This window comes from Haliaeetus albicilla, chromosome 2 (genome assembly GCF_947461875.1).
Source record: "Haliaeetus albicilla chromosome 2, bHalAlb1.1, whole genome shotgun sequence".
Taxonomy (NCBI): domain Eukaryota; kingdom Metazoa; phylum Chordata; class Aves; order Accipitriformes; family Accipitridae; genus Haliaeetus; species Haliaeetus albicilla.
The window spans coordinates 58,453,596-58,481,222 of record NC_091484.1 but is presented as its reverse complement, the minus strand read 5'-3'; the positions used below and the strand labels follow the sequence as shown (position 1 = coordinate 58,481,222).

General features: G+C 39.5%; 2 protein-coding genes across 4 annotated transcripts in view; both read right to left on the bottom strand.

Annotated features, from left to right (window-relative positions):
* LOC104315988 (macrophage mannose receptor 1) overlaps positions 1-16,297 on the bottom strand; it is a 34,855-nt gene extending 18,558 nt beyond the window's left edge. Inside the window, exons 1-13 of one of the 3 annotated variants that reach the window (XM_069776313.1) lie at positions 15,644-16,297; positions 12,900-13,298; positions 11,902-12,075; positions 9,716-9,874; positions 8,791-8,904; positions 6,308-6,454; positions 5,250-5,423; positions 4,554-4,711; positions 4,044-4,154; positions 2,761-2,876; positions 2,225-2,373; positions 963-1,162; positions 537-664 (exon numbers count right to left, since the gene is read on the bottom strand). In XM_069776313.1, coding sequence (XP_069632414.1) covers positions 537-664; positions 963-1,162; positions 2,225-2,373; positions 2,761-2,876; positions 4,044-4,154; positions 4,554-4,711; positions 5,250-5,423; positions 6,308-6,454; positions 8,791-8,904; positions 9,716-9,874; positions 11,902-12,075; positions 12,900-13,298; positions 15,644-15,713 — 2,099 coding nt within the window. In that variant the 5' untranslated portion in view covers positions 15,714-16,297. The remainder of the gene's footprint in view (positions 1-536; positions 665-962; positions 1,163-2,224; positions 2,374-2,760; positions 2,877-4,043; positions 4,155-4,553; positions 4,712-5,249; positions 5,424-6,307; positions 6,455-8,790; positions 8,905-9,715; positions 9,875-11,901; positions 12,076-12,899; positions 13,299-15,643) is intronic. The other 2 variants (XM_069776305.1, XM_069776308.1) reach the window with 2 other exon arrangements.
* Positions 16,298-17,205: 908 nt separating this feature from the next.
* The window catches only part of LOC104317950 (macrophage mannose receptor 1), a 34,787-nt gene continuing 24,365 nt past the window's right edge, over positions 17,206-27,627 (bottom strand). Inside the window, 7 exon segments of the mRNA XM_069776336.1 lie at positions 17,206-18,511; positions 18,916-18,945; positions 20,600-20,767; positions 22,108-22,224; positions 23,262-23,408; positions 24,819-24,984; positions 26,926-27,155. Of these exon segments, the coding sequence (XP_069632437.1) occupies positions 18,267-18,511; positions 18,916-18,945; positions 20,600-20,767; positions 22,108-22,224; positions 23,262-23,408; positions 24,819-24,984; positions 26,926-27,155 (1,103 nt within the window). The 3' untranslated portion in view covers positions 17,206-18,266.

Genomic DNA, 27,627 nt, shown 5'->3' with positions numbered 1-27,627 from the left:
ACTCTCACACTGAAGACTTCAAATAGAGTAGAAATTTTAAAAATAATGAAATGCTGTTGGCGAGCAAAATCCCATTAGCAAGTAAGTGAAGTTCATGCCTTAAAATTTTCTACTTTGCATATAGTTGTGTTAAAAACAGAGCACATTTTTTTTCTTCATTGATGTTGTGATTATAGTGTTCTTTGAGAAATGAAATGTTCAGGTTTGCTGGAAGTCACAATTTAGTTTCAAAATGGTTCAGTGAACAAACTTAGAAATGGATCTGAAGGAGAAGCATTCAACCAATTTGGTTGTTGGATTGTGGTTTTTTTTATTTTAAAAAAATTTGCAGTTGATGACAAATTTTAGGAACTCCAAAAAATGTCTTTGAAAATAGTACCCATATGACACATTTTCTCAGTTCTTTTTCTTATGACTATGATGATAAACTAATTTTCAACTAATTATCTCAGGAGCAACTCAAGAATATTATCATTATTCATATATAAATCATTGTTACACTGAAATATCAATTATTAGATATTTTGTTTACTTACATTATTAAGTTTTCTATCACTGTTTGCTCTTCTTCACTTGTAATGGCAGCCAGATCTCCTCCTATTTCTCTGCAGAAATCTCGGGCTTCAAGCCATGTTTTCTTTTGGTTTTCTTCTCTCACAAAAGCCTATAGACACAGGTAGAACACTATGTTTACAGCATATTAAAAATAAATCTGCTGACTGCCTTGTACAAACAAAATAGGAAAACATTCCATTACATATATAATATGGATTAAAGAATATGCTAATTGGATAACCTTACATATCACTCATAGAGCGATAACTGCAGTGATTTCCATGAATAGTTGTGTAAAAGCTTACTACATTTGTGCAATAACGTGCCATTCTCTGAAGTTTAGATGCCCTATCTGTTTGGTGCTGTTCTGTCTCATGAGTAGGATTACTGGAAAAAATAATACTTACTCTAAAGCATGAATTAGTGCTATTGCTTATATCCCAACCCAAGGGACATTTGGAATCAGAAACAGTTTCAGGAGCAAGAGGAAGAGTGATTTTTTCAGCTAGTTTTTTGCAGAGAAATTTTGCCTTTACTTCACAGTTCTGAACATCCCATAGTCCAGCTGCATTTCCAGTCCTTAGGGCAACACAACCAGCTTCATTCCCTTTGTGAGATATAAAAGAAAGTTGGAATGTGTCTTAAAGTGGTTCCTTTGGCATTTTTACAGCTCATGTCATTCATTTACAAAAGACTTACTGAAATATCAAGTATAGTGTCTGCTCAAAGGAGGAGCTTTGCAAAAAGAGGAGACCAGCAAGCGGAGTCCTTCATCATCTTCCCTCCCCTGTGAAAAGCTTTACAAGTGCATGAACAACCCCTTGCATGCCTTTTCCCTATGCCACTCACTGCAAGGATTTGGCAGCCCGTTGCCCAGGCTGGAAGGGATTTCACCCTTTCCGCTCAGTTTGATTTTGCTCTTATAAGCAATGAGGAGGCAGAAAAGAAATATTTTCATGGCATCATAGAAAATCCTAGAATCATAGAATCATTTAAGTTGAAAAGACCTTTAAGATCATTGAGTCCAACTGTTAACCTAGCACTGCCAAGTCCACCACTAAACCATGTCCCTAAGCACCATGTCTACACATCTTTTAAGTACCTCCAGGGATGGTGACTCAACCACTTCCCTGAGTAGCCTGTTCCAATGCTTGACAACCCTTTCCATGAAGAAGTTTTTCCTAATATCCAATCTAAACCTCCCCTGGCGCAACTTGAGGCCATTTCCTCTCGTCCTATCGATTGTTACTTGGGAGGAGACAGACCCCCACCTCGCTACAACCTCCTTTCAGGTAGTTCTACAACTACAGTTCTACAGAGCGACGAGGTCTCCCCTCAGCCTCCTTTTCTCCAGACTAAACAGCCCCAGTTCCCTCAGCCGCTCCTCATAAGACTTGTTCTCTAGACCCTCCACCAGCTTCGTTGCCCTTCTCTGGACACGCTCCAGCACCTCAATGTCTTTCCTGTGGTGAGAGGCCCAAAACTGAACACAGTACTCGAGGTGTGGCCTCACCAGTGCTGAGTACACATATCAAAAGACGCTCCTGTTTCAAAGGCAGAATGTTCCTATGTGTCATCATGTATGTGTTTTAGCAAAGTTGGGAAACAGTTTAGAATAACAACACAGAAAGTTCCTTAGTAGCATAAATTTAATCCAATGGCAGAGTACCAGGCATTGCCGCATTCCAGTTTGTGTACAGAACACCTTCACCAGTCACCCACTTGAACATCCCTTGCTCTTCTGTGTCTGAGAGACCAATCCAAAAATACTTCTCAGAGCTCAGGCCAACGAGGCTGGTCAGGTAGGCTTGCTCATATCTGAAATAACAGGAGTCAGATGGGGATTAAGTCTAGCTTTGCCTTTGTCTGCCATTTCTCAGCATCCTAAACACACAAGAGTAGAATGAATGGAGTCTCCATTAGGTTCCTTTTAGATAGAAGTATGTTACTTAACTGGGTACCAGATGGATGAGCTTCAATAGCAGGTGAAGCTGTGCTATACTGAAAAACTGTTCCTTTCAGAACAGAAGCAGCTGTAGTCTGTTCTTTCAGAGTAAAGTACTGTATTTATTGATTTTTTTTTTTCCTCAGAAAAATGATATTCTGTTTTTCTGGTTTTGCATTTTTTCCCAAAAGGTTCTCAACTATTTTATAAAATTCCAATATTACTGCATCAGATATACAGTTTTTAAACTCTCTTTGTACCTGTCTCTTATACTTGTTAAATAACCACTGCTCCTTTCACAGGTTTTCTTTGCTTCTGAAAAAGTTACAGAGGTATGGCCAACCAGGTAGCAGTAGAAACCATGTCTTTCCCAGCCCTGTCAAGAACATGTGAAATGTAAAAGTAAAAAAAGTAAGTAAAAAAAAAAAAAGCAGTAAAAAGAGCATATGTTATAGTGCTTGAACTTCAATATACACCCTTAAATCAACATATTTTAATATAACCTAATGTGATAATGTATTCATTTGAATTACAGTGGACCAATGGAAATTAAGCTTAGTAAACATCCAGAAAGAAGAGATTTAATACATATGAGTCCCCCTTTTTTTGACAATTAGTAACTGATAAATTTTAACAGATAAAAGAGTCAGAGGCACACAGAATGGAGACTGTATTCAGAAGCTGGTGAATAAAATACTTCCTTGCTCAGAACTGAAGATAGTAGTCCGTGTTATAGTGAGATGCTGACTCAAGTTTCCTGATGCTTCTAGGCTAAAAGAACAGGAACTAGACTAATTAATTGATTTAACTCATCAGCTCACCTAAAAAGTCTGACTGAAGAGGTGGCATAAAAATTATTGAAAAGCAAAATCCTCAAAATTTTACAGCTGAATTCCAAGCCACTTTTCCCTTCTATACCAGCTCAAGATTTGCTTGCTGCAACCAAAGAAGGTAAATAAAATCTGTGTTCAGTATTTGACTGCTGCCTAGTTCCATCTAGCACAATGAGTCTCAGCTCTGTCCACATATGGGTTTGTGGGATATGTTACTAAATATAGAACAGTAGTAAATAGGAAAGTAAAAAGAGGGAAAAAGAAGAAAAAAACCCAGTAGGGTACAATAACTTGTTCAAAACAAATTCACTCATAAAAGCAGTTTGATTGTTTTGATTTGGCTTCAATAGTGAGATTTGTCATCATCTTGTATCGTGTCACATAGTCCAGAAATGGTTCCCGGTCTCTGCTATGTCTTAGATAACCACAGATGGTTGTAGAACAATATAACAAATATGCAGAAAACCTCAGTAATGGCTTTAGGCTCTTTCACAGACAGTTCTGAGAGATAATGGGCCTGACATTGACAAAAAATTTTCATAATAACTTTCTTTTAAATAAGGGAATGTAATGAAAATTATCACCCTGAATTTGATGTACAATCACACTTGTTATGGGAAAAAAAAAAAAAGATCGTTTCAATGTCAAGTGGAGCTTGTGAAAAAAATGGATTTTTGCTCACCAGATTCTTGGTTACACTTTCTTCTTACCTTCAGGCAGGCAGGATCAGTCTTTGCTGTCCCAGAAACTCCTTGTAGTGGGTCTCTTCTGCAGATGTAACCTAACTTTCTATCACAGGCACTGTCTGCCCAGTATCCATCCTAAATGCAGTTTGGGAAGAGGTGAAAAGTAGTAAGGCAGAACCTGTTTCCTTTAGAAACAATACTGATTATTTTTTTTTTAAATATTGTTTCAGTGGGACGATACAGATCTGTACTTTTTAATGAATTCCAAGTATTTGTGCTTAACTGTGAGGTTGTGTTAAGCTAAGTGTCACAGACAGACTGTTAAGGTTTGCTTGGCATATAATGTACACCCACAATCAGATGTGAACATTTATCTAGTTATCTCTAATTTTAAATTTAATTTACAGCAACCATCTTTCTGAGTGACTAAAGATGCCATTCACTGATTTGTTTCTAAGTTGCATTCAAAAAAACCCTAAAAATAGAAACAAAAATCAAATAGTATAGTGCTACACAAATGTGGAATGATTCTACCTCTCCTGCCATAATGACACAATCTTCTTGCCCATTGATTGCATGGGTTGGTTCTCCAGGCAACCATTTGGTATATGTCACAGGAGTCCCATCACTCCACTCAAAGTACATTTGAGTGTTGAGGTCATTCAGACCAATCCACAGCTCATCCACAGCTTCTAAGAACAGAAAATCACCTGTGTTAGTACCCAAGTTAAAACAGTCCATAGGAGCAAGATTTTGTGGAGATGAGCTGAAATTACCATGTTACAATAAAATTCATCTAGATTAAATGACAGTGGAGCTTATTTTAAGATCTATTTCACATTCTTCTTTCAAGAAGTTAAAAAATGAGATACCAGCAGGAAATGAGATTCCTCAGCTTTATCAGTAAAAGTCCATTACTGTGTCTGCAGCTACAAGGTGCTGGAGGCAGATGATAAACCCAAATACTGCAGTAACTAGAGCTGTTATTTCCTTCAAGTGATTTCACGCAGTGAAAAACAAATGAAAATCAAAATGAAAAGAATGAAAAAAAATGAAGAAAGCACTAATGTTTCCTCTTGTGGTTTTTTGGTGTTTGTTTTTGTTTTTAACCTATCTGTGGGCTTTCCCTATAAATATTCATATCAAACAAGTTTGGTTTTTTTTAATCCTGTAAGATTTCTACTAATATATTTCTCCGTTTGTATCAAACTGCCCTGTAGAAATACTCACTGTAGCCAAGTTGAGACAGTATGAAGCTATGCTCCTCAGGGTTGTGGATACTGGCCAGATTGCCGTTGCTCTCATTGCAGGAAATTAGGGCTTCTCTCCATACTCTGGGGTCTCTATGAACCATGAAACAGTGATCTCCATAGTGCAACCATCCTTCTGGGCATTTAACAGGCTCTGCATCCCGTCAAAATCAATAGATATTTCAAGTTTTTAAACAGTGTAGTCTAGAATAACTGCAATTACATTTGAAATCAGTTAATTAACTAATTAGAATGAAAATGGAGTGATTATAAATAAGCAGTGCTTCTATTCATTCCTCATACATATAAAACATTTTAGTCTGTTTGCTGTTGCACACTGTACTTTTACAGAATACACACTGCATTTAAACAATAGAGGAAAATAATGGAGTCAGTGGTTACTGGGCTTCACTAGTGTGAAATATTCGCTTTTGGACAGAGGAATATTTTGGAATTCCATATATAGTGTTTTCACACAATATAACCCACCCAATTATGTTTTGCATATTTCATAAAGGCATTATTACTGTAGCAGAAGTAATTCTTTGCACACATGGCTTTCCATACTAAGTCTCATTAAATAAATCAGAGGAAAGCTATCTGAAGGAGCTTGCTCTTTTTTGCCACCTTTCTAGGTCACAAGCAACCCCACCGATGAGGTGGTTTGAGCCTATTGGTGCCATCTTTTCAAGCCTTCAGTGATGAGCCTCCATATTTTCATTAGAATGCACTGCAGGAAGGGCAAGGCATTTCTAAGTTTATTTTCACGTCCATGCAGTCCATGATACTTCTGTGATAGTGTATGGCTTAGACCAGTGCCTCTGGAATTGTGAATAATAACATGAAATAAAAATTGCTTGTGTGATTACTGGGTTCCAGGAACATTTCCAGTATTTACATATATTTGGTTAAAGAAATAACAGTATGCTTTGTTCTGTGCCACTCATCAAGGCAGAGCAAATGACAGTGCTTTTTTTTATTTTAAATAGCCATGAAATTTCATTTTAGTGACACAAATTCTGTCTTTATCAAACATACCTGATGGAAGAATGAAAGGATCCAGTGTGGAGTTTTCTTTTTTACAGATATAGCCAACTTTCAGCTCACATGGCTGGTTTTCCCATTTAGCATCTCTTCTGGGATTTAGTACTGCACAGAGTTTCTCAGGCTCAGGCTCAGGGCTTCCTTCATAGTATAAAAACCAAATTATTTTTATGTAGCACAGGTTTTATGTCAGCAGCTGAAAGAACAATTTACTTCCAGCCTTTTCGTGTGTCAATTATGGACTCATGACTTCATTGCTACAGCTATTTTTCTACCGGAGATAAGGAAATGTAATTTAAAAGTACCCATCAAAACATTTTTTCAGATGCTTGTTGCATAATTCACACTTTCTGCCATATTTGATTGCAGAATGGCTGTCTCAAAAATAAGACATTCCTGTAAGTTCTGCGAAAATTGTTGGCTTGCACAGAAGAGAGACTAGACTTTGAGCCTGCACTGATGGAAAGGCTGCAGCAAGTCCTTTCCTTGCCCACCCCCCACCCCCGCTCTTCAATCAGGCTGTGCATAGGGGCCAGCCATACAGCCATTAAGGAACATGCAGTTCATAACCAGTTGCAGAACAAGTTATGTTGTTGCCCAGTCAGTAGATGCTGGACTGAAGAGTCCAGACATTGAAGGGGTACCTGGTGCTGCTACAGTTGCAGTGCTATGCACAGGCTGTAGGAAACCAGAGTTCATAGTTTCACAGCTCATGAAACATCTAGTTTTATATACACAATTTGTCAGGACCCAATTATGCTAATAGGACTACATGATGAGCCTAAACCAGTGAGTTACAATCATGAAATCAGAGGACGCAGTTCAAGCTAATATTTTGGGGCAGGAATGCAGTAAGGTAGCATCTTAACATAGTTCATATTCAGACAAGGAATTTTACAGATGTGAAGAAAGAAGATTGTTCTTCAGAGTAAGAGCCATCAGCTGCTAACAATAAAAAGAAATTTCAAAACCTGAAAATTAGAGTGCTAGCTCTGCATTGTAGAGTGAATGAATATTATTTGTTAAGAATATGAGACGAAAGCAGAATGCCACTGATCTGTGGGTTACGTTGTCTCGCAGCTGAGTAGGGAGTGGTGGGAACCTAGATTGGACAAAGCCTGACAGAGTAGGCTTCCTCTTTATGGGAGCATGTTAAATGACTTCTAGTTTCTAGAGCTGTGTTTAGCAGAACACAAAAATAATAATACCGAATTCCTAAAATAAAATATAAGGCATCATCCTTTTGGATGAGGTATACCAAATCACATGTGAATACAAATTTCCTCATTTCTACAATGCCCTTGCAGGGCAGTCTTTCCTTTCTATGTCAGGTTCTGGACCAGCAGCTTTCAGTGGTGTGCTGGAACAAAAAAGTTCCACTCAGGCCTATGCAGAAAGGTCCTTTCTGCATGTCCCTTCAGCCACTTGGCAGCAGATTTGCTCCTTGCTGCAAGGAGAGCCTCCTCACGTGCCTTCACACTTGCTCTGTGTCTCTCCTCTGCCTACCTCTGCAACCAGCCCTCCAGGAGGTTCACCAGGGCCACTGTCCTTGGGGAATGGGCAGTGTTTTCCTCTTGTCAGAGAGTTCCACAGTGTGATGACTGGGTTTTTTTCCTCCCCCCGAAAGATACAACTTATAATAATTTTGCAGTAAACTGGAAATCTGTAGATTAACTCATCATAATAACAACCATGTGGGGATACAGGAACTCCAAGGGTTTGGGCTGCTTGACCTGAGAGCCAAGAGCTCCTCTCCTCCGCAAGACTTAAGGAATTTGACTAGCTCAGCAGAACGTAGAACACCCTCTACCAGACTCAGCAACTCTGGGCTTTCTCTTCATCCTCTGTGCTAGATAAAAAACAGGTGGCACCTTTGAGACTTGGGGAAGGCTAAAAGATGGAACACGTGTGCATTTATTCAGCAAGCAAACATTCAGCATTTGCTGCAACCAGCTGTTGCCATGACAATCATTAAGCGACTTTCAAAGATAAACTGCCAATGCTGTGAACTCTATTTACAGTCTCTCTTGAATGTTGAAGAGGAGAGAAGAAGAGAGGAAAAGAAGAAGAGAGGAAAAACATAAAAAGTGAAGGGGAAGGTTTTGCAAGATTGATGCTCACTGACAGCTGAGTCCTTGCAGGATGCAGGGTCTGATAACCCTTGTGAGAGTTGAAGAGACACAGAGGTTTTAACTGACTTGAAGGCATTCCTGGTATGCTACAGCTTGACTAGTGCTTTTCACTTTATCTGCTGCTGATAGGAGATGAGTTTATTCAACTCTTCCGCTTGAAGCTGCTTGTGATATATCCAGTGAAGAAAAGCATCATCCTCAGCTTTTTAATCTCACATATCTCATAAGCCTTTCAACTCCATTTCTTCTTGTTCATGGGGAATACTACAGGACTGTAATTAATATGCATTCATCATACTGGTGGGAAATATTAATTCCTGAAACTGTTAAAAAACCGATTACTACCTGGTGCCCAGTTAAAGTATCTGAAGGGAATGCCACCGCTCCACTGCCAGCCACTCTTGAGATTCAGACTGTTAAGCCCAATCCAGAGAGAGGATCTCTTGCTGTCAATCAAATCTAGGTAACCAAAATTGGTAAATTCTAATGAGACTTGTTAGGAAATGCTCTGCATTTTCAAAGTTTGGAGGAAGATAATAAAACTCTACTTAGTGATTTCTAAATTCAGTACAGAATCCGTGTTTACTGGTAATAAACTCTGAGAGTTTATTCTGTAGATAAAGGATAGGGAATGGCAAAAGACTATTTTGCTTATTAGTTTATCTGAATTTAATGCTATTCTACAGTTATATGTAAGCAATAAGGTTTGAAAACTGAAACACTGACTTGCTATTGTTGATATTTATGTTACAATTTTGCTTGATTGTGATGCAATTGATACAGAGCCTTCGTTCTACAGAGCCTATGCATAAATCCAGAAAGTCTTTAGATTTTTAATAGTGTTTTGCATAAAATTTGTATGGTATTTCCAAAAATCTATTTCATTATATATACATGAAGCATACTGATTTCTTAACACAAAAGTCATATAATGACTGCCTCCTATAATGCCACTCCTTCTGTAAGGTCCCTTTCTGGGACCTTCCCGGTGTTTTCTGATCTTGAGCCAACTTTTGCTTAATTAGCTGGGAATTCTTGACTTTCTTTGAAAAAAAAAAAAATAGAAATAATTTCAAATGGCAATTCCACAACTTACTAAAGTTCCACCTGTAAAAACCTTAATATACCATTAATTGTGCTATTTCTCTAGCACTACATATACCCTTTTTACATCAGCTGTTCATTGTAATGTGATTAAAGCACTGAAACATTTGTAATTAGTCAGAAAACCTTTGACACTCTTTTTACTGAGTCTTGCTTATTAGTTCACCTCTTAGATACATTTGTTCATGTATCTCTGTGACACTTAATAATTCTGCGTTCTGCTGCTGGCAGCTCTTCCTTGCTTGGTGCCACGTGAGAGCTGACTGATAGTTTATCTGGTAGTAGGTTCCTGTCAAAGGATCTGTGCTCCAAAATCTGTCATTATCTGTGTGAGAGAAAGGAGATTTAGTATTGCAGTTTGTTATAAACATCTTACACAAAATGTTATGAGAAAATTTAACTGCAAGCTTACTTGTGAAATGAGATTTGGGAACAAATAAGGCTCAGACCCCCAAAACCCACAATCCTCCTTTAGCTTGCTCTTTCTTAAGTAAAAGAGGGTTTGGTATTGATGTTAGCAGAGATGGGCCTTTCGTCCTTTATTTTCAGTTTCCCCTGTCAAATCTGATAATCTCCAGGTGAAAAAAGATAGTGTAAAGAGATCAATAAAGCAAAACTGCACGTTGGTCATTATGTACTCTGAAAACCTGTTTAGCAGCTCATAGGCTATGCCAGAATTAATTCTTGGCTGAAATACGACTGAAATGCAAACATTTCCAATGATGGAAAGTTTGCTTTTCAAACTATGCCATCATTAATTACATTTGCAACACTACAGGCTTGGGGAAGAGTGGCTGGCAAGCTGCCTGGCAGACCTGGGGGTGTTGGTCGACGGCCGGATGAATATGATCCAGCAGTGTGCCCAGGTGGCCAAGGTGGCCAATAACATCCTGGCTTGTATCAGAAACGGCGTGGCCAGCAGGACTAGGGAAGTGATTGTCCCCCTGTACTCGGCACTGGTGAAGGCTGCACCTCAAATCCTGTCTTCAGTTTTGGGCCCCTCACCAAAGGAAAGACATTTTGGTGCTGGAACGTGTCCAGAGAAGGGCAACAAAGCTGGTGGAGGGTCTAGAGAACAAGTCTTATGAGGAGCGGCTGAGGGAACTGGGGCTGTTTAGTCTGGAGAAAAGGAGGCTGAGGGGAGACCTCGTCGCTCTCTACAACTACCTGAAAGGAGGTTGTAGCGAGGTGGGGGTCTGTCTCTTCTCCCAAGTAACAAGTGATAGGACAAGAGGAAATGGCCTCAAGTTGTGCCAGGGGAGGTTTAGATTGGATATTAGGAAAAACTTCTTCATGGAAAGGGTTGTCAAGCATTGGAACAGGCTACTCAGGGAAGTGGTTGAGTCACCATCCCTGGAGGTATTTAAAAGACACATAGATGTGGCACTTAGGGACATGGCTTAGTGGGACTTGGCAGTGTTAGGTTAACAGATGGACTCAATGATCTTAAAGGTCTTTTCAACCTAAATTATTCTACGATTCTATGATTTTTTTAAAATGTATTCCTTATGTCTACTCTGCATGTGTTTTAGGTAATTGAATTTAGAAGTTGTCTTCTGAGAGCTCACTGTTAGCAAAATTGTTCCCCGGGTAAGTGCTAATAAACTGTGATTACAACTTCCCCTAACTTCCTCTTTCGTTGAGGAAAAGATAGTGAATTTCTTGAACGAGTTATTAGATGAAATGTTTTCTAATTTTTGTTGTGTTTCTTTATTGCTGATTCACTTCAGACTTGTAGCATTCTTTTTTAATTGTAGACTCAGGTTTTAGTGATAGGGTCCCAACAATTCTTTAATGTCAAATATTTCATGTTTGCCAGTTTATTCCCAGTGCAATACTCCTATCAAAATGCCAAATAGTGAGTCTGTGGTATAACACTGAAAAATTAGGTCTGAGGCAGCATTTTTAGTATCTTCATTAACACCGTATTTTGATGATGTTCATCATCCTGCACTCAGATGCACATACATTTATCTGTTGAGATAACATTATCTTGTAATGTAATCTGAAACATTACAAGGGAAAGGCTGATGATGCTGCTATTTCAGTAAGACCTTTGAGCCAATGTTCTTATTTTATGTCTTTCAGAAAACAAACTACATCCTCCGTGGACTGTAGACCAACCGTGTTATACAGAACAGAGATTTGCATGGGTAGAAAAGGTTATACTACTGTTACTATAGATAGCAATGAGGCAAGGAGCATTAGGCTGTGAGTAGCATCTCAGTTTTCAAATTATTTTATGCTGAATGCAGTTCTATTTAAAGCATTGATATTGATATCAATATCAGTATTGATATATTTTTCTAACAGTGTTGTGTTATAGCATCTATGTCAGCATTTGGGACTTACTGCCAGTTGGACAGAACCCATACAAATGGTCTGCATCGAAGTCAGGAGTTGTTGCACACCAGAGCAAGCCGTCTGACCTGCCTGCAGCCGTGCACCCAGCATACCATTTACCGCTCAGCTGGAAGGGGAAGGCACACGCAGCTCCGTTGGCATTTCCTAACAGTGTGAACAGATCTGAGGGGGCAAAAGAGAAATTAGAATATAGGTAGGGGAATCTGGGGGACCCAATGGTCTGCATAAGGCTATGTGGACAAAGCGGTACAAGTGTTACAGTAGTGTAACTGGGCACCTACTGTCACCAGCAGTGTCTTCCAAGGAAGTTCTGGGTAGGTCTTGCAATTCACCAGTTGCTTATGATGTCACCAGCTGTAACAGCTGGAAATAGAGAAGCTTCATACTGTAGCCAGCTCTGAAAGAACTGTAGTGATTTTTGTCTCATGTATTTAAATATAATTTTCTAAAAATACCATTACTGGTTTATCATGTAGCTTAACTTCCCATCATTCATTAAAAATACATCATTGATTCAATTGTTAAATGTTGTGGCATTTTTGGCATCTGAAATCTCATAGAGCAATTGAATGGTAGCGTCCATGGAATTATTTTCTTACATTTAGTATTGACATATTAAACATAAAGATTTTTGCCTTTCATCCAACAATACTAATACAATTTCACTAGTACTAGTATACCATTAAATAAAGCACTTTGATTAAAGCTAACAATTAAAAATAGCCTAGATCCACCTTTCCTTGAAAAGTAAAGAAAAAAATGCATGGTTTTTGCACATACTGCATTCTGTGTGAAGCTAAGCAGCTGCACATATCCAGGATGGAGGAATACAGGCCTGAATATGTGAACTAATCGTCCTCCAGTCCACCATTGCCTCAGGGAGAAGAGCTGACGTTAGACTAAGGGGAGCAGAAATCAAAGGACCCTATCTGTGATAGCAAACACATGGGTTCAATACACCATCAAGATTAACCTTTAAACTTTACCTCCATGGCCTCGAGAACACAAATCATCCATGGTTCCATAGATCTTCCATTTATTCATCATCGCTGATCCTGTGTTCAGCACGATATTGTCATCTTTTCTTTTGCCAGCACTGAGAAATAACTCTTCCCCTTGGATTGCCAAGGTCGCATTTCTACACTCCCATTTCTGGAATTCACTCTTATTGTTGCATGGGTACAAAGAAATTTTAGCCTGCTTTTGCTTGTAGGGCACTCCCAAACATTGTGCAAATGCCACACTCATCACCTGGTGAGCAGACACCCACCTGAATTTTTGTAACTCTGTGTTTTTCTTGCAAGAAGCTGTGGTCACTGCATGAGAACTCTGAGCAGTTAAACAGAGCTTAGTATCCTCATTGTATATTAACAATATTTCATTGTCTGTAAAACAAAATAATCAGAATTAATGTATTTATGGTGAGCACATGGTGAGGGGAGCTTGTGAGGAAAGAGACGTGCTGTTGATTCTATGCTGATCTGACTAATGTCTGGAGACTGTAAATCTGAGTCACTTTTGCAAAGATCAAACAGCATTTTCAAGACTTTTATTGCCTTCTGGGAAGGAAAAAATAAGTGTAGCTCATGTAAATACAGTACAGAGGAATAAGAGCACACAAAATACATTATGACAGCTTCAAAAATGTCATCACTATAATGGAATTTTCATGAGTATAGTGGATTTTATTTTTCTAAATCCCTCCTGAAATACACATTTCTTTCAAGATTTCCAAAAGAGACCTTACTGAAGATTTGGAAGTTTGCCATCACCTCACGCACTATAGATTTAGCTCATGTTACATACATCTCCACAGGGTTGCATTTGTGCTTAATAGTTAGTGAGTGAGCCTTCTGTGACTCTTGCTCTTTCTGTAATTGGCATGTTCTGTTATGGTTTGGAGGTTTTTTTATGAAAAAACGTGGAACGGTGACTTGTTATCTTGCCATGTTCCAGTATCCTCTCATTAGTTTGTCTACCATAAGAAGTCAACGTAATTCACACAATCAAATCACAAACATTCTCAGAAGAACCAACACCAGGCAGTATATAGAGGTAAAGGTACTATAGGTGTGTGCCTGTGCCTTGTTATGGAAAGACAGTATGTGAATGCTCAACAAGCTAGTTAACATTCCCAAAGGATTATAGGCAGCCTAATTTAGTAATCTATTGAGACAAGTAGGCCCTGCCGGGAAGGGCTACCCAGTACTGGAGTTGTACTGCCGACACGTAAAGCAGGTCGTTCAGCACTGGGCATCGCTCTGTGAACACAGCTGCCTGCTTTTCAAAAGGTCAAGTAGCGTACAGCTCCCACTTGCTTTGGGTCATGAGGGACTGAAATTTGGACTACAGGGAATATTCTAGGACCTATGGGACAGGAGGGCAAGGCTTTGCCCTTCAGTTCTCTGCACCTCAAATCCCCGCCTGGAAACGAGATGTAGCATCACCCCCGTATCCATCTGAGAGAATAACCAACCACATCAGGTACAGTGAGATACCCTTCCAAACACTAAAGTAAATTTGTAGGACAAGGGTAGGACGTTAGGGCACAGCCAGTGTTGAGTAGTGAACAGAGCAGAAAGTATCTGGGAAATTCTGGGAAGCTTTGACAGGAAGAATAGTTCTTGTGAGGATATCTGTATTTAATGCCAGATGTCTCCCAAGAAGGCCCTGTATTGCTTTGACCAGCTTAGTAATCTATGGAAGTTTCACTTCTTCAAATCTAAATTTGGAGCTAAGACCTAGTTTCTCCTTTCCTTGTCCATTTAGACAGAAGTTTTAAATCTTTTTAAATCTTTTATTTCTTAATGCCAACTAAATAAGTGCTTAGTGTAGTGCCCTAAGTTTCAGCTATTGTCCCTCGTGGTGTTTTGGGGTCTAATAATAGGAGTTCTCGCTGGAAACAGTGAGGTTCATGCTTGGGCTGTCACATGGGTTTGGTTCCCAGCTCTCAGAGCAGAGGGGAGACCCCCTTTTTGCACAGGCTAGTGCTGGCACAGCTCACGTGGCACAGTGTCTGCTTTCAGAAGCTGTAATTTATACCCCAATCCTCCACAAATCTAATGAATTGAAGGATAAAGGAAAAATGTCCTTGAACCTTATCACCACCCTCACATCAAAAGGGAGCTGTGATCTGTCCCTGGTCAACTTCAGAGCCTTAACTATGCTTCTCATCCTTACTCTGAAAGCCATGGCGGTTATTCCAGGGCCGTTCTTGACTCTGAACTTTTTAATTTTTTTCACTGGCATCTGTTCAGCCACAGTATTACATCTCACATCAATCCACAAGCTCCATATCATCCCACACAACCTCATCTTAAAGCTAGGAGATACACGTACAGCACCCTATTTAGTTCCTTTCTGTTTTTCATTTTTTTTGTAACTCAGTCACATATACTGTGCACTACTTCATCTACTTCACAGAGCAGACATAACCAATAATTAAGTTGTATCCAAAAGGAAATCTTTATCCGCATGCATAACCTGTCCTGACTTCTGATTCCCAGCTTTACCCCATTTCAACTCTTCCCCTTTCTTTAAAGGTGAACCAACATCTCTGTATCTGCATCTTTTTTAAACTTCTGTGGACCACTCCAGTTAGGATGAATATGAAATGCAAGGTAGTCAAGCTGCATGAATATCTTAAAGAGCCTGAGAAATAAGCAAGAAAACAAAAATGCCCACTTTCACATCCACTTTTGCAAGGGATAAAAAAAAAAAAAAGACTCACCAAGTGTCTGAAAAGCAGTATGAATGAAAGAGAGGAAAACTAAGACTGTAGAAAAAATCAAGTATTTCATTTCTTTCTTCTTATTCACAGAGATGAGCTGAAATTAATTGCTGCAGTACAAGTCCTTAAGGAACCAGTTGGCATTGGGTCCTTCTCAGTTTTGGAGAGTTTTCGTTGAAAGAGAAAACTCTGGGCTCTAAATAAGGAAATATCCTGTCACATGTGGTATTTTGAAATCTATAAACAACTACAAAATTCAAACTTTGCATCTGAAAGTGAAGTTTCTATCCATTCGAATGCAAGTGGCAAAGTTTGAACGTTCAACATCATTTCGCTGAATTATTTTTAACTTTCTTGGTTCTGCTCCAGGATTGTAAAGGCATGACCCTCAAAGACAAAGAAGCAGGGAGTACACTTTAAATGGATATACTTTAAATCTCATACATACTTATCTGGGAAACTCCAAAAAAAAAAAAAAAAGCTAATTTCTTGGCCAGATAGGTCTTCACTGCTACAAAAGATATATTCATTTAATTTGATGCATGGAACAATGTTGACTTATTTCAGTGTGAAAAATTAACCCAGATGGGATGATTTAATTTTGCTTGGTAACTTGACAAACTGGGCACTATGTATACACTTGGTTTTGTCTTCTCCGATTTATCAGCTGGTAAATCTACTGTGCTATTATTTCATGTGAATTTATCTCAGGAGAACCAATACAAATTAGCAGAATCTTTACAAATCTTTCTGTTAATGAGAGATTTTGACAACAAAACTGCCTTTCAAAATTATTTAATCCCTAAAGTACAAATGAATTTTAATACTTAATAGTTCTTTCCTTGTACCAAGTGTAAATGAGACAAGGAAAGAGGAATATTTTCAAACAGTACAAATGAGCTCCAGCCCTTTAGCAAGTGGAAATCAACTTCAGCTATGATGCAAAATCCCTCGTTTGTTTTGAAGGAAAAGGAGAAAAGATATTCAGCAGAAATTGCCCTTAGAATTTTCACTCATTTTTCATGGCTTTGTTATGAAGACAAATCTCACAGTATATTCTGCAAGGGCAAAACATCACAATGTGAGAGAAGAAACCCAGTTATAGAGTATAGGGTCTTCAGAGCTGTGTTACCAGTATCAACCATCAATATTATAAATAATACAATTTCATGGTTTTTTCCATCTGTTTATTCTTTTGATTTGCCTTGCCTTTATCATTAGTCATCCAACAGCACTGAATCCAATTCAGTGTCAGTATTTACAAAAAAGATAAATATGGGTATTGTTGTAACTTACATGAAGGAAAAAAAAGAATGTAAGATCAAGGGGACTGTCAGTAAAAGTAGTTTGAGTACAGAACGCCCTTCATTCCCTATCCTCTGCAATATGTTTTGTTTGATTGCAGCATCTACAAACCAGCAGTCCAATGTCATGTGAATCTCTCCTTCCCAATGATCTCTCCTGTACAGTTCTTATGCACTATGGGTCTGTTTTTCCCAGAGATCCTTGAGATCTTTTTCTTTTCTTTCTTCAGCCTGTCATAGACAACATAGAGTTCCTAGAAAACTTAAACGGCAGAGTAAACCTCTGTAGCATTTCACTGCCAAGACAGTGTGGTGTGCCCCACTGCCTTGCTGGCCTGTAGCATGGACATAGTGCCCAGATGTCAGTCCATTTATCAGATAGTTGGAGGACAGTATGAAAAGATGTCCTAAAATGAGCAATCAAGTGAAATAAAACCAGGAATGGGTTCTTCCAGCTTTATTTGGCATCCACTTTATTTTATAATTTATTTATGTTTCTTCTTAGTCATATGCCTTGTTCATATTTCTGTGTTTCCTCCTGTTAGCCTCTCTCTTAAGGTAATTGACTCATTAGATCACTAAACCATTCAACATCTCTGCATGCTAATTAAACACTGAAGTCTTATTATGTCATATATAGGTCCTTTATTGATATAGTCTCATATTGATAATTGATACAAACCATTCAAAGACAGAATATGCCTGAGTGTTTGCAAAGATTTACTTGTTTTGCAAAATCCAAGTTGAAGCCATGAATGAAGGACAAGTATTTGCATTTCACTTATAATGCTATGGCAAGGAAGATACTTGTGTAAAGAATGTAAGACAGGGGCAATAATGGGGAAAAACAATTCATGTATATCTGTCTTTATTCCAAACACCGTTTTACTTGACTAACAGTATGCACGCTTCAGTATGTTATGGTGAGATATATTCTCAAAGTGCAGGCTTTGGGGCCGAGTGCTCTGCAGAGAGAGTGCTCGCTGTATGTCTGCACTTGACTCTGTATGTGCTGCTGCCACAGATCTCTAAAAAGAGAGAACACTAGGGTGTTAGTCCATAGCTTTTAAATCTAAATTCCCACTAGTTCTGTTATTTTTTGTGCTTGATTAATTAGCCATTCTATACAGTACTGAGTCTTCGTCCTGAGACTATTTCTTGAAGAGCATAGAGCAATAGCTCTTAATTCTTACCAAAGGAATAATTGCCAATTTTAGTTCATAGTGTCTATTAGGTGCATGTAACTTTTGCTAAGATTTGCTTTGTTCCAGCTAGATTTTTTTTTAAGCTTAACCATATAGTTTGGCTGTGTTATCCCATTAGACGACACTGTGTTCATTTTTTTCTTTGTCATTGGTAGAATCATTTTCATTGTCCTTTCCAGTTAGGACATGGCTGTATTCTAGCAGTCTGCTGCGCCGCCTCGCCTCTCTTTCAGTCTCACGTTGAGTTTTGATCTTGAATAAGAAATAAATCGTGAAGCCCATCCCTAATAAAACGATGAGGACTAGAGTAAGTAGTATCCACGTATTCATGCGACCATGAGCTTTGTCCTTTTTGGCATCTGTAAATAAATAAAAAGCAAATAGAAGTGGGTGTACTGTAGCCATAAATAAATATGAAGAATACTGAAAACTAATGGTCTAATTTCCCCCTTAACTACCAGGGGGAAAATCTATCCTAATGTCTCTGTGTCAGTCCCCCTCATAGATCTTAGCATGCAAAAGAAGGAGCAAAGAGGGGGTGATCAGTTTACCAAAGCATTTAGCTGTCCTGGGATGCCCGAAGCGTTTCGTAGGTACTGGTAAATTGTGCTGGGAATGAATTAAATGGCAGCTAAGTAAATTAAGCTCATATAAATAAATATATAGAAGGCAAATAAATAGTAAATATTAATTAATTAAAAAAACCCCAAGTATTTCTTTTCATGTCTCTTTGAAACTATTGGGGAGGAGGAATAAATCCTACCTTCCACGTTTGCAGCTGCTTTCAGAATAGCTGTCAAAGATAAAGACAAATGTTTAGTCAAAATCTAAAAAGGTCACATGTTCATCCTGACAGGTTCATGTCAGCAAAAGGTCTGGTAACCTGTGCATCAAGGTTGCCTCATCACTTCTCCTGGAAACACATTTGCTAAATTAACAGAGGCGAAAAGGCGTGATTGATTTTTAGCCTGATGTTCGGTGTAATAAAACTGCGGTGGTTTGCACACTTAAAGCCGCCTTCCCGCTTCCCTTTCAATAACCGGAGAACCTCCGAGCGCGGGTAGTTCCTGGCCGTTTCAGGTGGACTCCCCCTTGTCCCCCGGTTCATAAATCTCGCCCTCCTCGCGGGGTCTGCAGGGCTGCCGACACCGGGACAGCCCGCCCCCACGCTGAGGGCACTCCCACGCTTTTACGGTACCGCACACGGCTCCTCGGAGGCCCGGCGGATTTTAATTCACCGTAATCCGTTCGCGCCGCTAATTAGGCCCCTAAACTCGAGCTTTCTCCCGCCGTTTTCCCCGGCTGGGCACAGAGGGCGCCGTCCGCAACCTCGGGTTTCTCCACGCCGCGCGGCGTGACAGCGCCCGCCCGGCGGGGACCGCGGCGGGGACCGCGGGGGGGAACCGCGGGGGGGGACCGCGGCGGGGAACCGCGGGGGGAACCGCGAAGGGGACCGCGGGGGGGACCGCGGGGGGGACCGCGAAGGGGACCGCGGGGGGGACCGCGGCGGCGGGGGCCGGAGCGTCGGGAGCCGGGCGGCTGGAGCGGGAGCGCAGGTAACGAGGCATTAACCCATCGCTCTGACTACCCAAAGAAACTGAGGGGTCGCCCTAAAAGGAGAATTTTCCTTTTCGGAAAATGCTCTGACGCCACTACGACCGTGTCCCGCCGCTCCCCCCCCCCAGCTGCAGCTTTGCTCTGCGAGGGGAAAGGCCAGAACCTCGGAAACATCCTGAACCTTGGGGTTGTGAAACAGGGCAGGAAATCGTACTCTTTTTTGCAGCATTAACAGTTAAACTCCAAAATACCACATGGCTGCTTGGCTCACAGTATTCTGATATTTCTGCTTCCTGACCAAAGCAGATGGTGCTCAGTTACACAGAAACACAATATTAAAAAAAAAAAAAAATGCTAACCAAACCACTTCTACTATTTTCAAAGGTCACTATACGCGCTCCGGATCATGCTTCCGTCCTGTTATTATTTAAATGGAATTGCTTCATCCATCCCTTACTGAAACAGCATGTTTCATAGTACAGCAAGAGGAAGAAAAGCACATTATTGATGGAACAATTCTTGTTCCATAGAAAGGCAATATGAATGTTAGCGGGAAAATACGTATGTGTGTTGTAGGGAGCAAAATGACAAAGGAGTTTAAAAATTTTCCAGAAAATATTGGTCATCTTTAGTTATTAATTGAATATTCATCACAGAATGCAAGGAAATTGGACATTATGAAGCAATAAAACATCAACAGGGCAGACCAAAAAAAGGATAACTCTATATATATTCATATTATTTTTGTCTGAATGCTGAAACAGGTGGTAGGGAAAAGTCTGTAAATACAGCATTTTATGTCGGTCTTTTGTAATGACCTTATTGTGTTATTACTGCTGAAATAAAACCATAAACGTCAAGAGCAAATATTAAAGTAGTCACTTACTTACTTTTTGGTTTCTTACAAATAAAACCCTTTTGGGAAGAGCAAGGAAGGATACTCCAGTAGCCAGAGAACACAGACAACTCCACGCAGTAATCAAGCTGATCCTCCGAGGGCTGTCCTTCACCCCAGTTCACAAAGTCTAAGGCACTGTTGTCTTGCCAAAGCAGCTGCCCTAATGTTGCAAATGTTAGTAGCAATACTAATAGTTCCACATCAAAAATTTTCACTACTATTAGCCTTTCTCTTTTTTTTTTTTTTTTTACTTTAGCCTAATAGAGCAATACTAGTTTCTTCAGAAATTCCCTCTGTGGTTATTTTCTAATGCATTTTATTTCTTTTGAGTCTCTTCTTAAAAACAATATAATTGCTTTTCCAAATTATGATTTGCACATTCGCTAATCATAACTTTGTTTCAATTTGCACATCCCCATATTTTTGTCCAGGGGACTAAAGTTTCAAGCAGAAAAACAAATAAAGTTAGGTTGGTTTTTTTTCTTTGCTAAATTATTATTTCGCATTGAAAATCAAGCAACTTTTACTGTAAAGCTTAAACGTACACTTAGTTAAAATTAAAACATTTCTTTTTTTGCATAATGTCTGAAATGAAAAATTTGAAATTAAAATGAATTGACTTAAAATGAATTAAAAAAAAATCTTTTCTGGCGGATTGTGGATTGACACTAGTGTTGTGTTCTTCCAGATGCATGTTTTCCACTGGAGTCTTTTTCTGGCAGCCAGCTGCCTATTTTTCCCCATACGGAGATAGAGAAGCTTGATGTTGTGGGCTCTGGCTGGACAACCACAACTCCCACGCGGGTGCTTCCCAGCCGTGAGAAGATGAGAGCCAGCCGGGACATGTTTCCCACTGGGGCACAGAGCTAATGGGGGGGTGGGGGGTGAAATGCTTTCTCACAGACCAGGAATATGAGACACGTCCTCAGAAAGGGCTGAGGTCAGAGGGATGGATACGTCATTTGCTTTGGTCCTCTGTGAAGTCTTGGTTATGCTCAGCTGTAAGCAGCTGTGCAAAATTATCATCAATTACAGCAAGTCCTGGATCATCTGAATTTAGAAATGAGGCCCCATGATTGCCCCAGGTATGGATAGCTGAAATTACATGTTACATCCTGCTTTCTCAAAGAACAGTATCTTCTGTGTTGTGTCTCTCAAGACATATCCCTATCACCTCTGCACGCTTCTGCTAACTGAACCAGATATAAACTAGAAGATATTTGAGTTGAGGCAGTCCCCGGGCTGGCATCCCTTTGGTGGACCCGTGCAATACCCAAGACTCATAACTGAAGTCAAGAAAATTTCTTTTCCACAGCCTTTCACACCTACTGGATAGAACCATCAACTTCCAAGAATTTTTATATGAATCTATCTTTCTGTTTTTAACTAGTTTCCACTGTACTTTGATTAGTTACTTTAAAACAACAATGTATCTTAATCATATTTCTGTCCATTTAATGGAGTTTATTTATGATTATATAGAGAAATTGAAATAGTTACCGTTTACATTTCTGTATATTCCTATCCAAAAGCCACTTGTCTTGCTTGTGTATAAGTCTGCGTGTTCTACTAAAAAGTTTGATTCAGCCAGATCTTCTACAGAAGCCAATGTACCACCTATGAGAAAAAGAACAGAAGATGATGGGAGGTATCCCCTGCCTTAGAGGTCAGTGGTAGTTAGAGCCTTTGATACAGGATAAGGTTAATAATAAAACCTCTCCTGCTGGTAGAGAGTAAGCAAGGATTTAAAAAGAGACCAGAAAGTAGTGTTTAGCTGCAGGGGAACAGCTCAGACTGTGAGTGATGTTGTCCGAAATGAAAAGTGGGAAAGCCCAGTGAAGATGATGATTTTGAAACACTGAGCAAAGAGCACATTCTTTTCAAGTGATTGGATAATATTTTTTAAAGGTATTATGGGTGATTATTTATTCTTCATGGATTTGACAGGATATTATGTAGCATGTAATACTGCACAGCAAACAAATTTGCAATTCAAACTTAAGTATTAATTTTTCTGTCAATGGTCGTGGAGCAAAAGGGCTAAAGGATCGAAAAAGATATGAAACAAAAGGACCCATTTCTTTTGGGCAGTATAGTGCTTCCCTTTCTCTTTCACAGCCTCCTGAAGCATGGATGAGGTAGCTGATGATTCAGCAGCATAGGTGGAAGAGGGCCAAGGAGCAGCTCATGGTCTTGGCCAGGAGCAGATGCCTCCAAGACAGGGGAGGGAAGCGTTTGCCCTCCCCTGGCTCTGCAGGCTGCCAGGGAGCTGCGCTGGCAGAGCGAGGACTCTCGGGCAGAACACAGCCCCTCTCGGACCACACACCCCACCTTAGGGACATATATGGAAAAGAAGGGATAAGGCTGGAAAGAAGTTAACCCATTTTCAAATCTTACTAAAAAGAGAAAGTCTGTGAATGAAGAAATATAACAAGAAAAAAGCACAGCTGGAAAAAATAAAACACAGAAAATCGATCACCTTAATTTCAACATAACTGAAAAGCAAACAGCATCAATGGTGAACAATGAGACATTGATTTCCTTTTTTTGATATGTGTAGATTTTGCAGCATTAGTTTGCAAGACTTTTTCTAAGTGATTTTTTTTTTTAATGTCAAAACTGAAATCCTATCTTTGGGTAAAAATAATAATTACCTGATTGAACGCACTGAGTCACAGACTGAGCCCAGCTCATTTCATTGTCATTGAAATTATAGCAGTGGCTTCGGAAAGGAATCCAAGATATGTGATCAGATTCAGGACATTTTCCAATATCCTGCGGTGGATCAGAAGGAAGTATGTCTAAAAGAAATGAGATATTATGGATGCTTTCATTCAGTAGGGATTGCAGCTCTTCAGATATGAAATCAAGTTTTTAAAAAAAAACCCCACCAACCTTTCTTAAAAGTACTTAAAATATTCTATGGCATACAGTGCCAGAATTATCGGTAACTATGTCAAGAGTGACAATGAGGAACAGAGCTGCTCAGTCACAGCTGAATGATTAGATGTGAGCCTGTGCTACCAACTAAATCAAACTTGGACTGTCTCAAGGATATTTGAGTGTTCAAGGTTTTTTGGTTCTAGTTTATTTTGTTATAACCAACAAAGTTGTATAAATAAAAGATACAGTAAAAAGCAGAAAAAGAAAAGCCAGAAAACTTCCAGACCTTCAGGAGGTTCAAATAATAATTTGATTTTAAATGAAATATCATCTAAATCATAGTTTACTGTGGAAATTTCCCATTTAATATTTTCCTCAAGATAGTAATCCTTACATAAAATTTCTGAACAGCTTTAACTCTGACAATGCATGGAATAATCTGAAGGGCATTGAATATTTGAGTAGGAGCCTTTCATTTTCCTGCAAGCAATGACATTATGGAAAGAAACAGTAACATTGTCAGTTAGTACATGCATTTTTAAAACAAAAGTTGTAAATGAATAGAGTTGAAGTTCAGAGCATGGCCTGGAGAAGAAGTTAAAGAAAAACTACACAAAAACAGATCAAAAGAAACTCAGAATTTCCATTAACTCAGTGTCACTAGAGCTAACAGCGATTGCTCTAATACAAATGAGAAAGCAAAAAAGTTCAGTCCCATCCTGAAGTTTGCCTGTAGCTTTTAATTTTTAGTATGCCTCAGGGACACCCATAGAATCACTATGAAGTATGAACTTTTATTTGGGCCAATAACACTCTTTTTTTCCCAACACCTTAATATATTAGCAGTAGCCACCAGACTGCTGCATGAATAACCAGAAACTTCCTCCTTTCTCCAGTTTTTAGAATCCAGTAACAGTGAAGCTGTAACCACTTTATGAACACTGCTTATGCTGAAGGAAAAAAAATTATTTTATACTCAGTGGACTTTATTGATTACAACCCTTCCCATAAAATCCCTGTCAGCAAACAGTTTCACCTTCTAGACTCAAAGTGAAATGTTTAGTACTCCCACAGACTCTACGTTCTGTCTGCCTGTGACGTAGGATAACTCCTACAGCAGTTATCACCCCAGTCCAGTGAAATGGCAGTATCCTGGCTGGTGAATGACAACTCCATCAAAATAAAACATTGCTCATGTAAAATAAAGGTTTTGACATTACATGCTCAAGCTTACTATTCCTTAATATATACTCAGAAATTTGTATTTCGGTCAAAGCAGATCCAGCAAGGTTTCTGCCATAAAACTGAAAGTCATCATCATAGCTTACCCTCAGATTTTTTGCAGACAGGAAAATGTTTTTCATTACAAGGTGCTGTTTTCCAGGTCCCATGGAGTTCTAGATAGACACAGGCTATTTTCTGTTTTGGTTCTCCATAGTACCACTTAGAAAAGTTTAATTTCCTTTTATCAGTCCATCTGTAATAGCCATAATTCTGAAATTGAAACAGACGTTTAACGTAATTTTTCTACACTCTCATCTGCTGTTTCAGGTAAGTGGATTTATACAAATGCACATTTTCACAGTGATATATAAAGCTCAGTTTGTATATCCGTGCTAGTACTGTTAAAACATTAATTGAATCAGGACTCAGCACCATAAAAGTAAGACACAGCAGTATGCCTCCCATGCTGCAACAGCCCATGAATGTGTTTTGAAGGCTAAATGGTGCTTCCTGGGTACTGCTGGTGCTCAGTCCCTTGTCAGGCAACGTTGTGAGGTGGAATCGCCGTCCCAGAGGAGTCAGGTCACCGTGAAGAGCAGCATGACCACAGGAACATGAAACCTGTCGAAAGCTTGGGTGGAAGCGGGTCTCAGAGGGTGGCTGTCAAACAAGGACCGTAAGCTCAAGTAGAGTTTTGAGGACACCTATTCAGGAGTAAACTGCAGCTATCACTATGAAAAATCTGAGAAAATTATTAGTTTGTTAGGAGCAAGAGAGAAATATGGAGGAGCAGGAAGTCTTGAGACTTTGCTTTGTTTAGTCTTCCCCACCACCACCACGTGGGGGTTTTTTTTCCAGGAAGAATCAGAATCATTACAAGCAAAAGGGAACAAACCCAGACAGTATATTGCTGACATTAAGAACTGAGGGATAAAATATGATCCCACTCTAGTGTCTAGATGTGTCAAGAGGCCAGGTACACAAACCCCTCCTGAGCTCGGCACCATCAGGGCAAGATCGCTGCCTGGGGAACAGGAGGAACCACAGAGCTTCACTCTGCAGCAGCAGGGCCGGGTCTTTTATACGGACCAGGAGAACATGTCTGGTGATCCAAATGTGGTCATAATGGAATTTTAACTGCTTTCTAAACCATGTTTCTATGACTGTAAAAACAACCAACTTTGATATCAAGTGGACTGGAACACTATTATGTTGTTTTGTATAGAGATGTCCCGTGGACCTGTGCAAGTGGGAGGATTCATGTCAAGGTTGGTGACTACCAATCACTTATATATTCTAAGACCAAGCATTTTGTCTGGTAGGGAGAGGGACTGTTAGAATCATGGAAATACGTATTGTTCAGCAACAAGTTCATTATCTCAGAGTGCTGCTGCTTCGTATAATCAGAAATTCTATTTTTACACAACATTAATTGTAAGTTCTCTCTAGTGATACTGAATTTCAGACATGTTTTGCTATGTTATATATCAGTGTGGAATCACAGTAAAAACAATCACTAGCTAAGAAGATGATTGCTGATTGAAGAGCACTTTCTTATTGTCAAGGTAGTTTAGTCAGCTCAAAGAACATCGCAATAGAAACTTGATAGTTAAGTGCAATGAGCAACTGCATATTCACTAGAAGCCAAAGCTCATTTTGACACAGTCACAGAGCTAATAAGACTGATGCTCACTTGAGTTTTCCCTTACACAGTGGTGGACCTGGATCTCCGTATTCACTTCTGGTACAGTGTAGCTTTTACTGCTTTTAATCTTTGGGATTTAGCAGGTGTAACAAGGAGGGTGTTCAGAGGCACATGGTATATATCCTGAGAACCCTTCTGAACCAAAAAGTGATGAAAAAGCTACAGCTGCCAATGATCACGAGGCACTAGCCTTAATGACCCTGTTGGTCGCATTGAGCAGAATTCACCTCTCCTAAAAATGGCCATCTAAAAGTTAACCAGGTAGTTTGACCTAACTGTCAAAGATTTCCATAGAGTTAGTAAAGAAAGGCCAGCACCATCAGAGGTTCCCATCCTTCTCCATTGCCTGAGATAGAGTTTAATGATTTAAGATGGATAAAGTTAAATGAAGTGACTGCTGTCCACCAGTCCCAGGTTTCTAAATCTGTTCATGCTACGATTCTCCCTGCTGATAGTAATCCAATCATAGCATTTAACTGCACCACCTATCAATTTATTAATCTTACCACATTGCTGTTGAGCCCAATCCATAAGGGCTCTCCATATTGTGCTGCCTGCAGCAGCAGGAATATATTACTGTAATAATCAAAAATGCTGGCAAGCTCTGAAGATTTCTCCTTGCAGGCTTTTCTTGCTTCCTCCCAATTCATTTTAGAAGGAATGACTAAATAGCTGCTGTTACCATAATGGATGAAATCAGAATCTGGAGCAGTTGTGGAATGAAGCAGTTCAGGCTCTGTAGGAAAGAAGTACAAATTTGAGAGGAAGGGGAGAAAACAGTGAAAAATTACTAGCTACCTGAATAGCAGTATTACTTTTGAGTAACAGATGAATATAGCGTGGCAGCACAAGCATCAAATAAAAGCATTTCTTATTTAAAAGACAGGAGACATATTTTAACGGTAACTTGGAATTATTTTTAACTATAGTGTAAACAGTGTATTCAGAGATTAGGAGAATGAACTGTGCACACCTGTAAACATATACTTCACCAGATGAAATGATGTGAATACTGGTCACATGGTGATTCTCCCCCCAGAGCTCTCTAGGTCCTGCTCCCACAGTGTGGGTAAAATTCCTCCCACGCACAAGCACAGTGCAGGATCTCCACACCACTTCAATCTCAAAATAGGGGTGAATTTCATTCTAAGCAAAGTTTGTGAGACTGCTGCTACTTCTTTCCCATGTAGGATGAAGTGAAAAAGGAA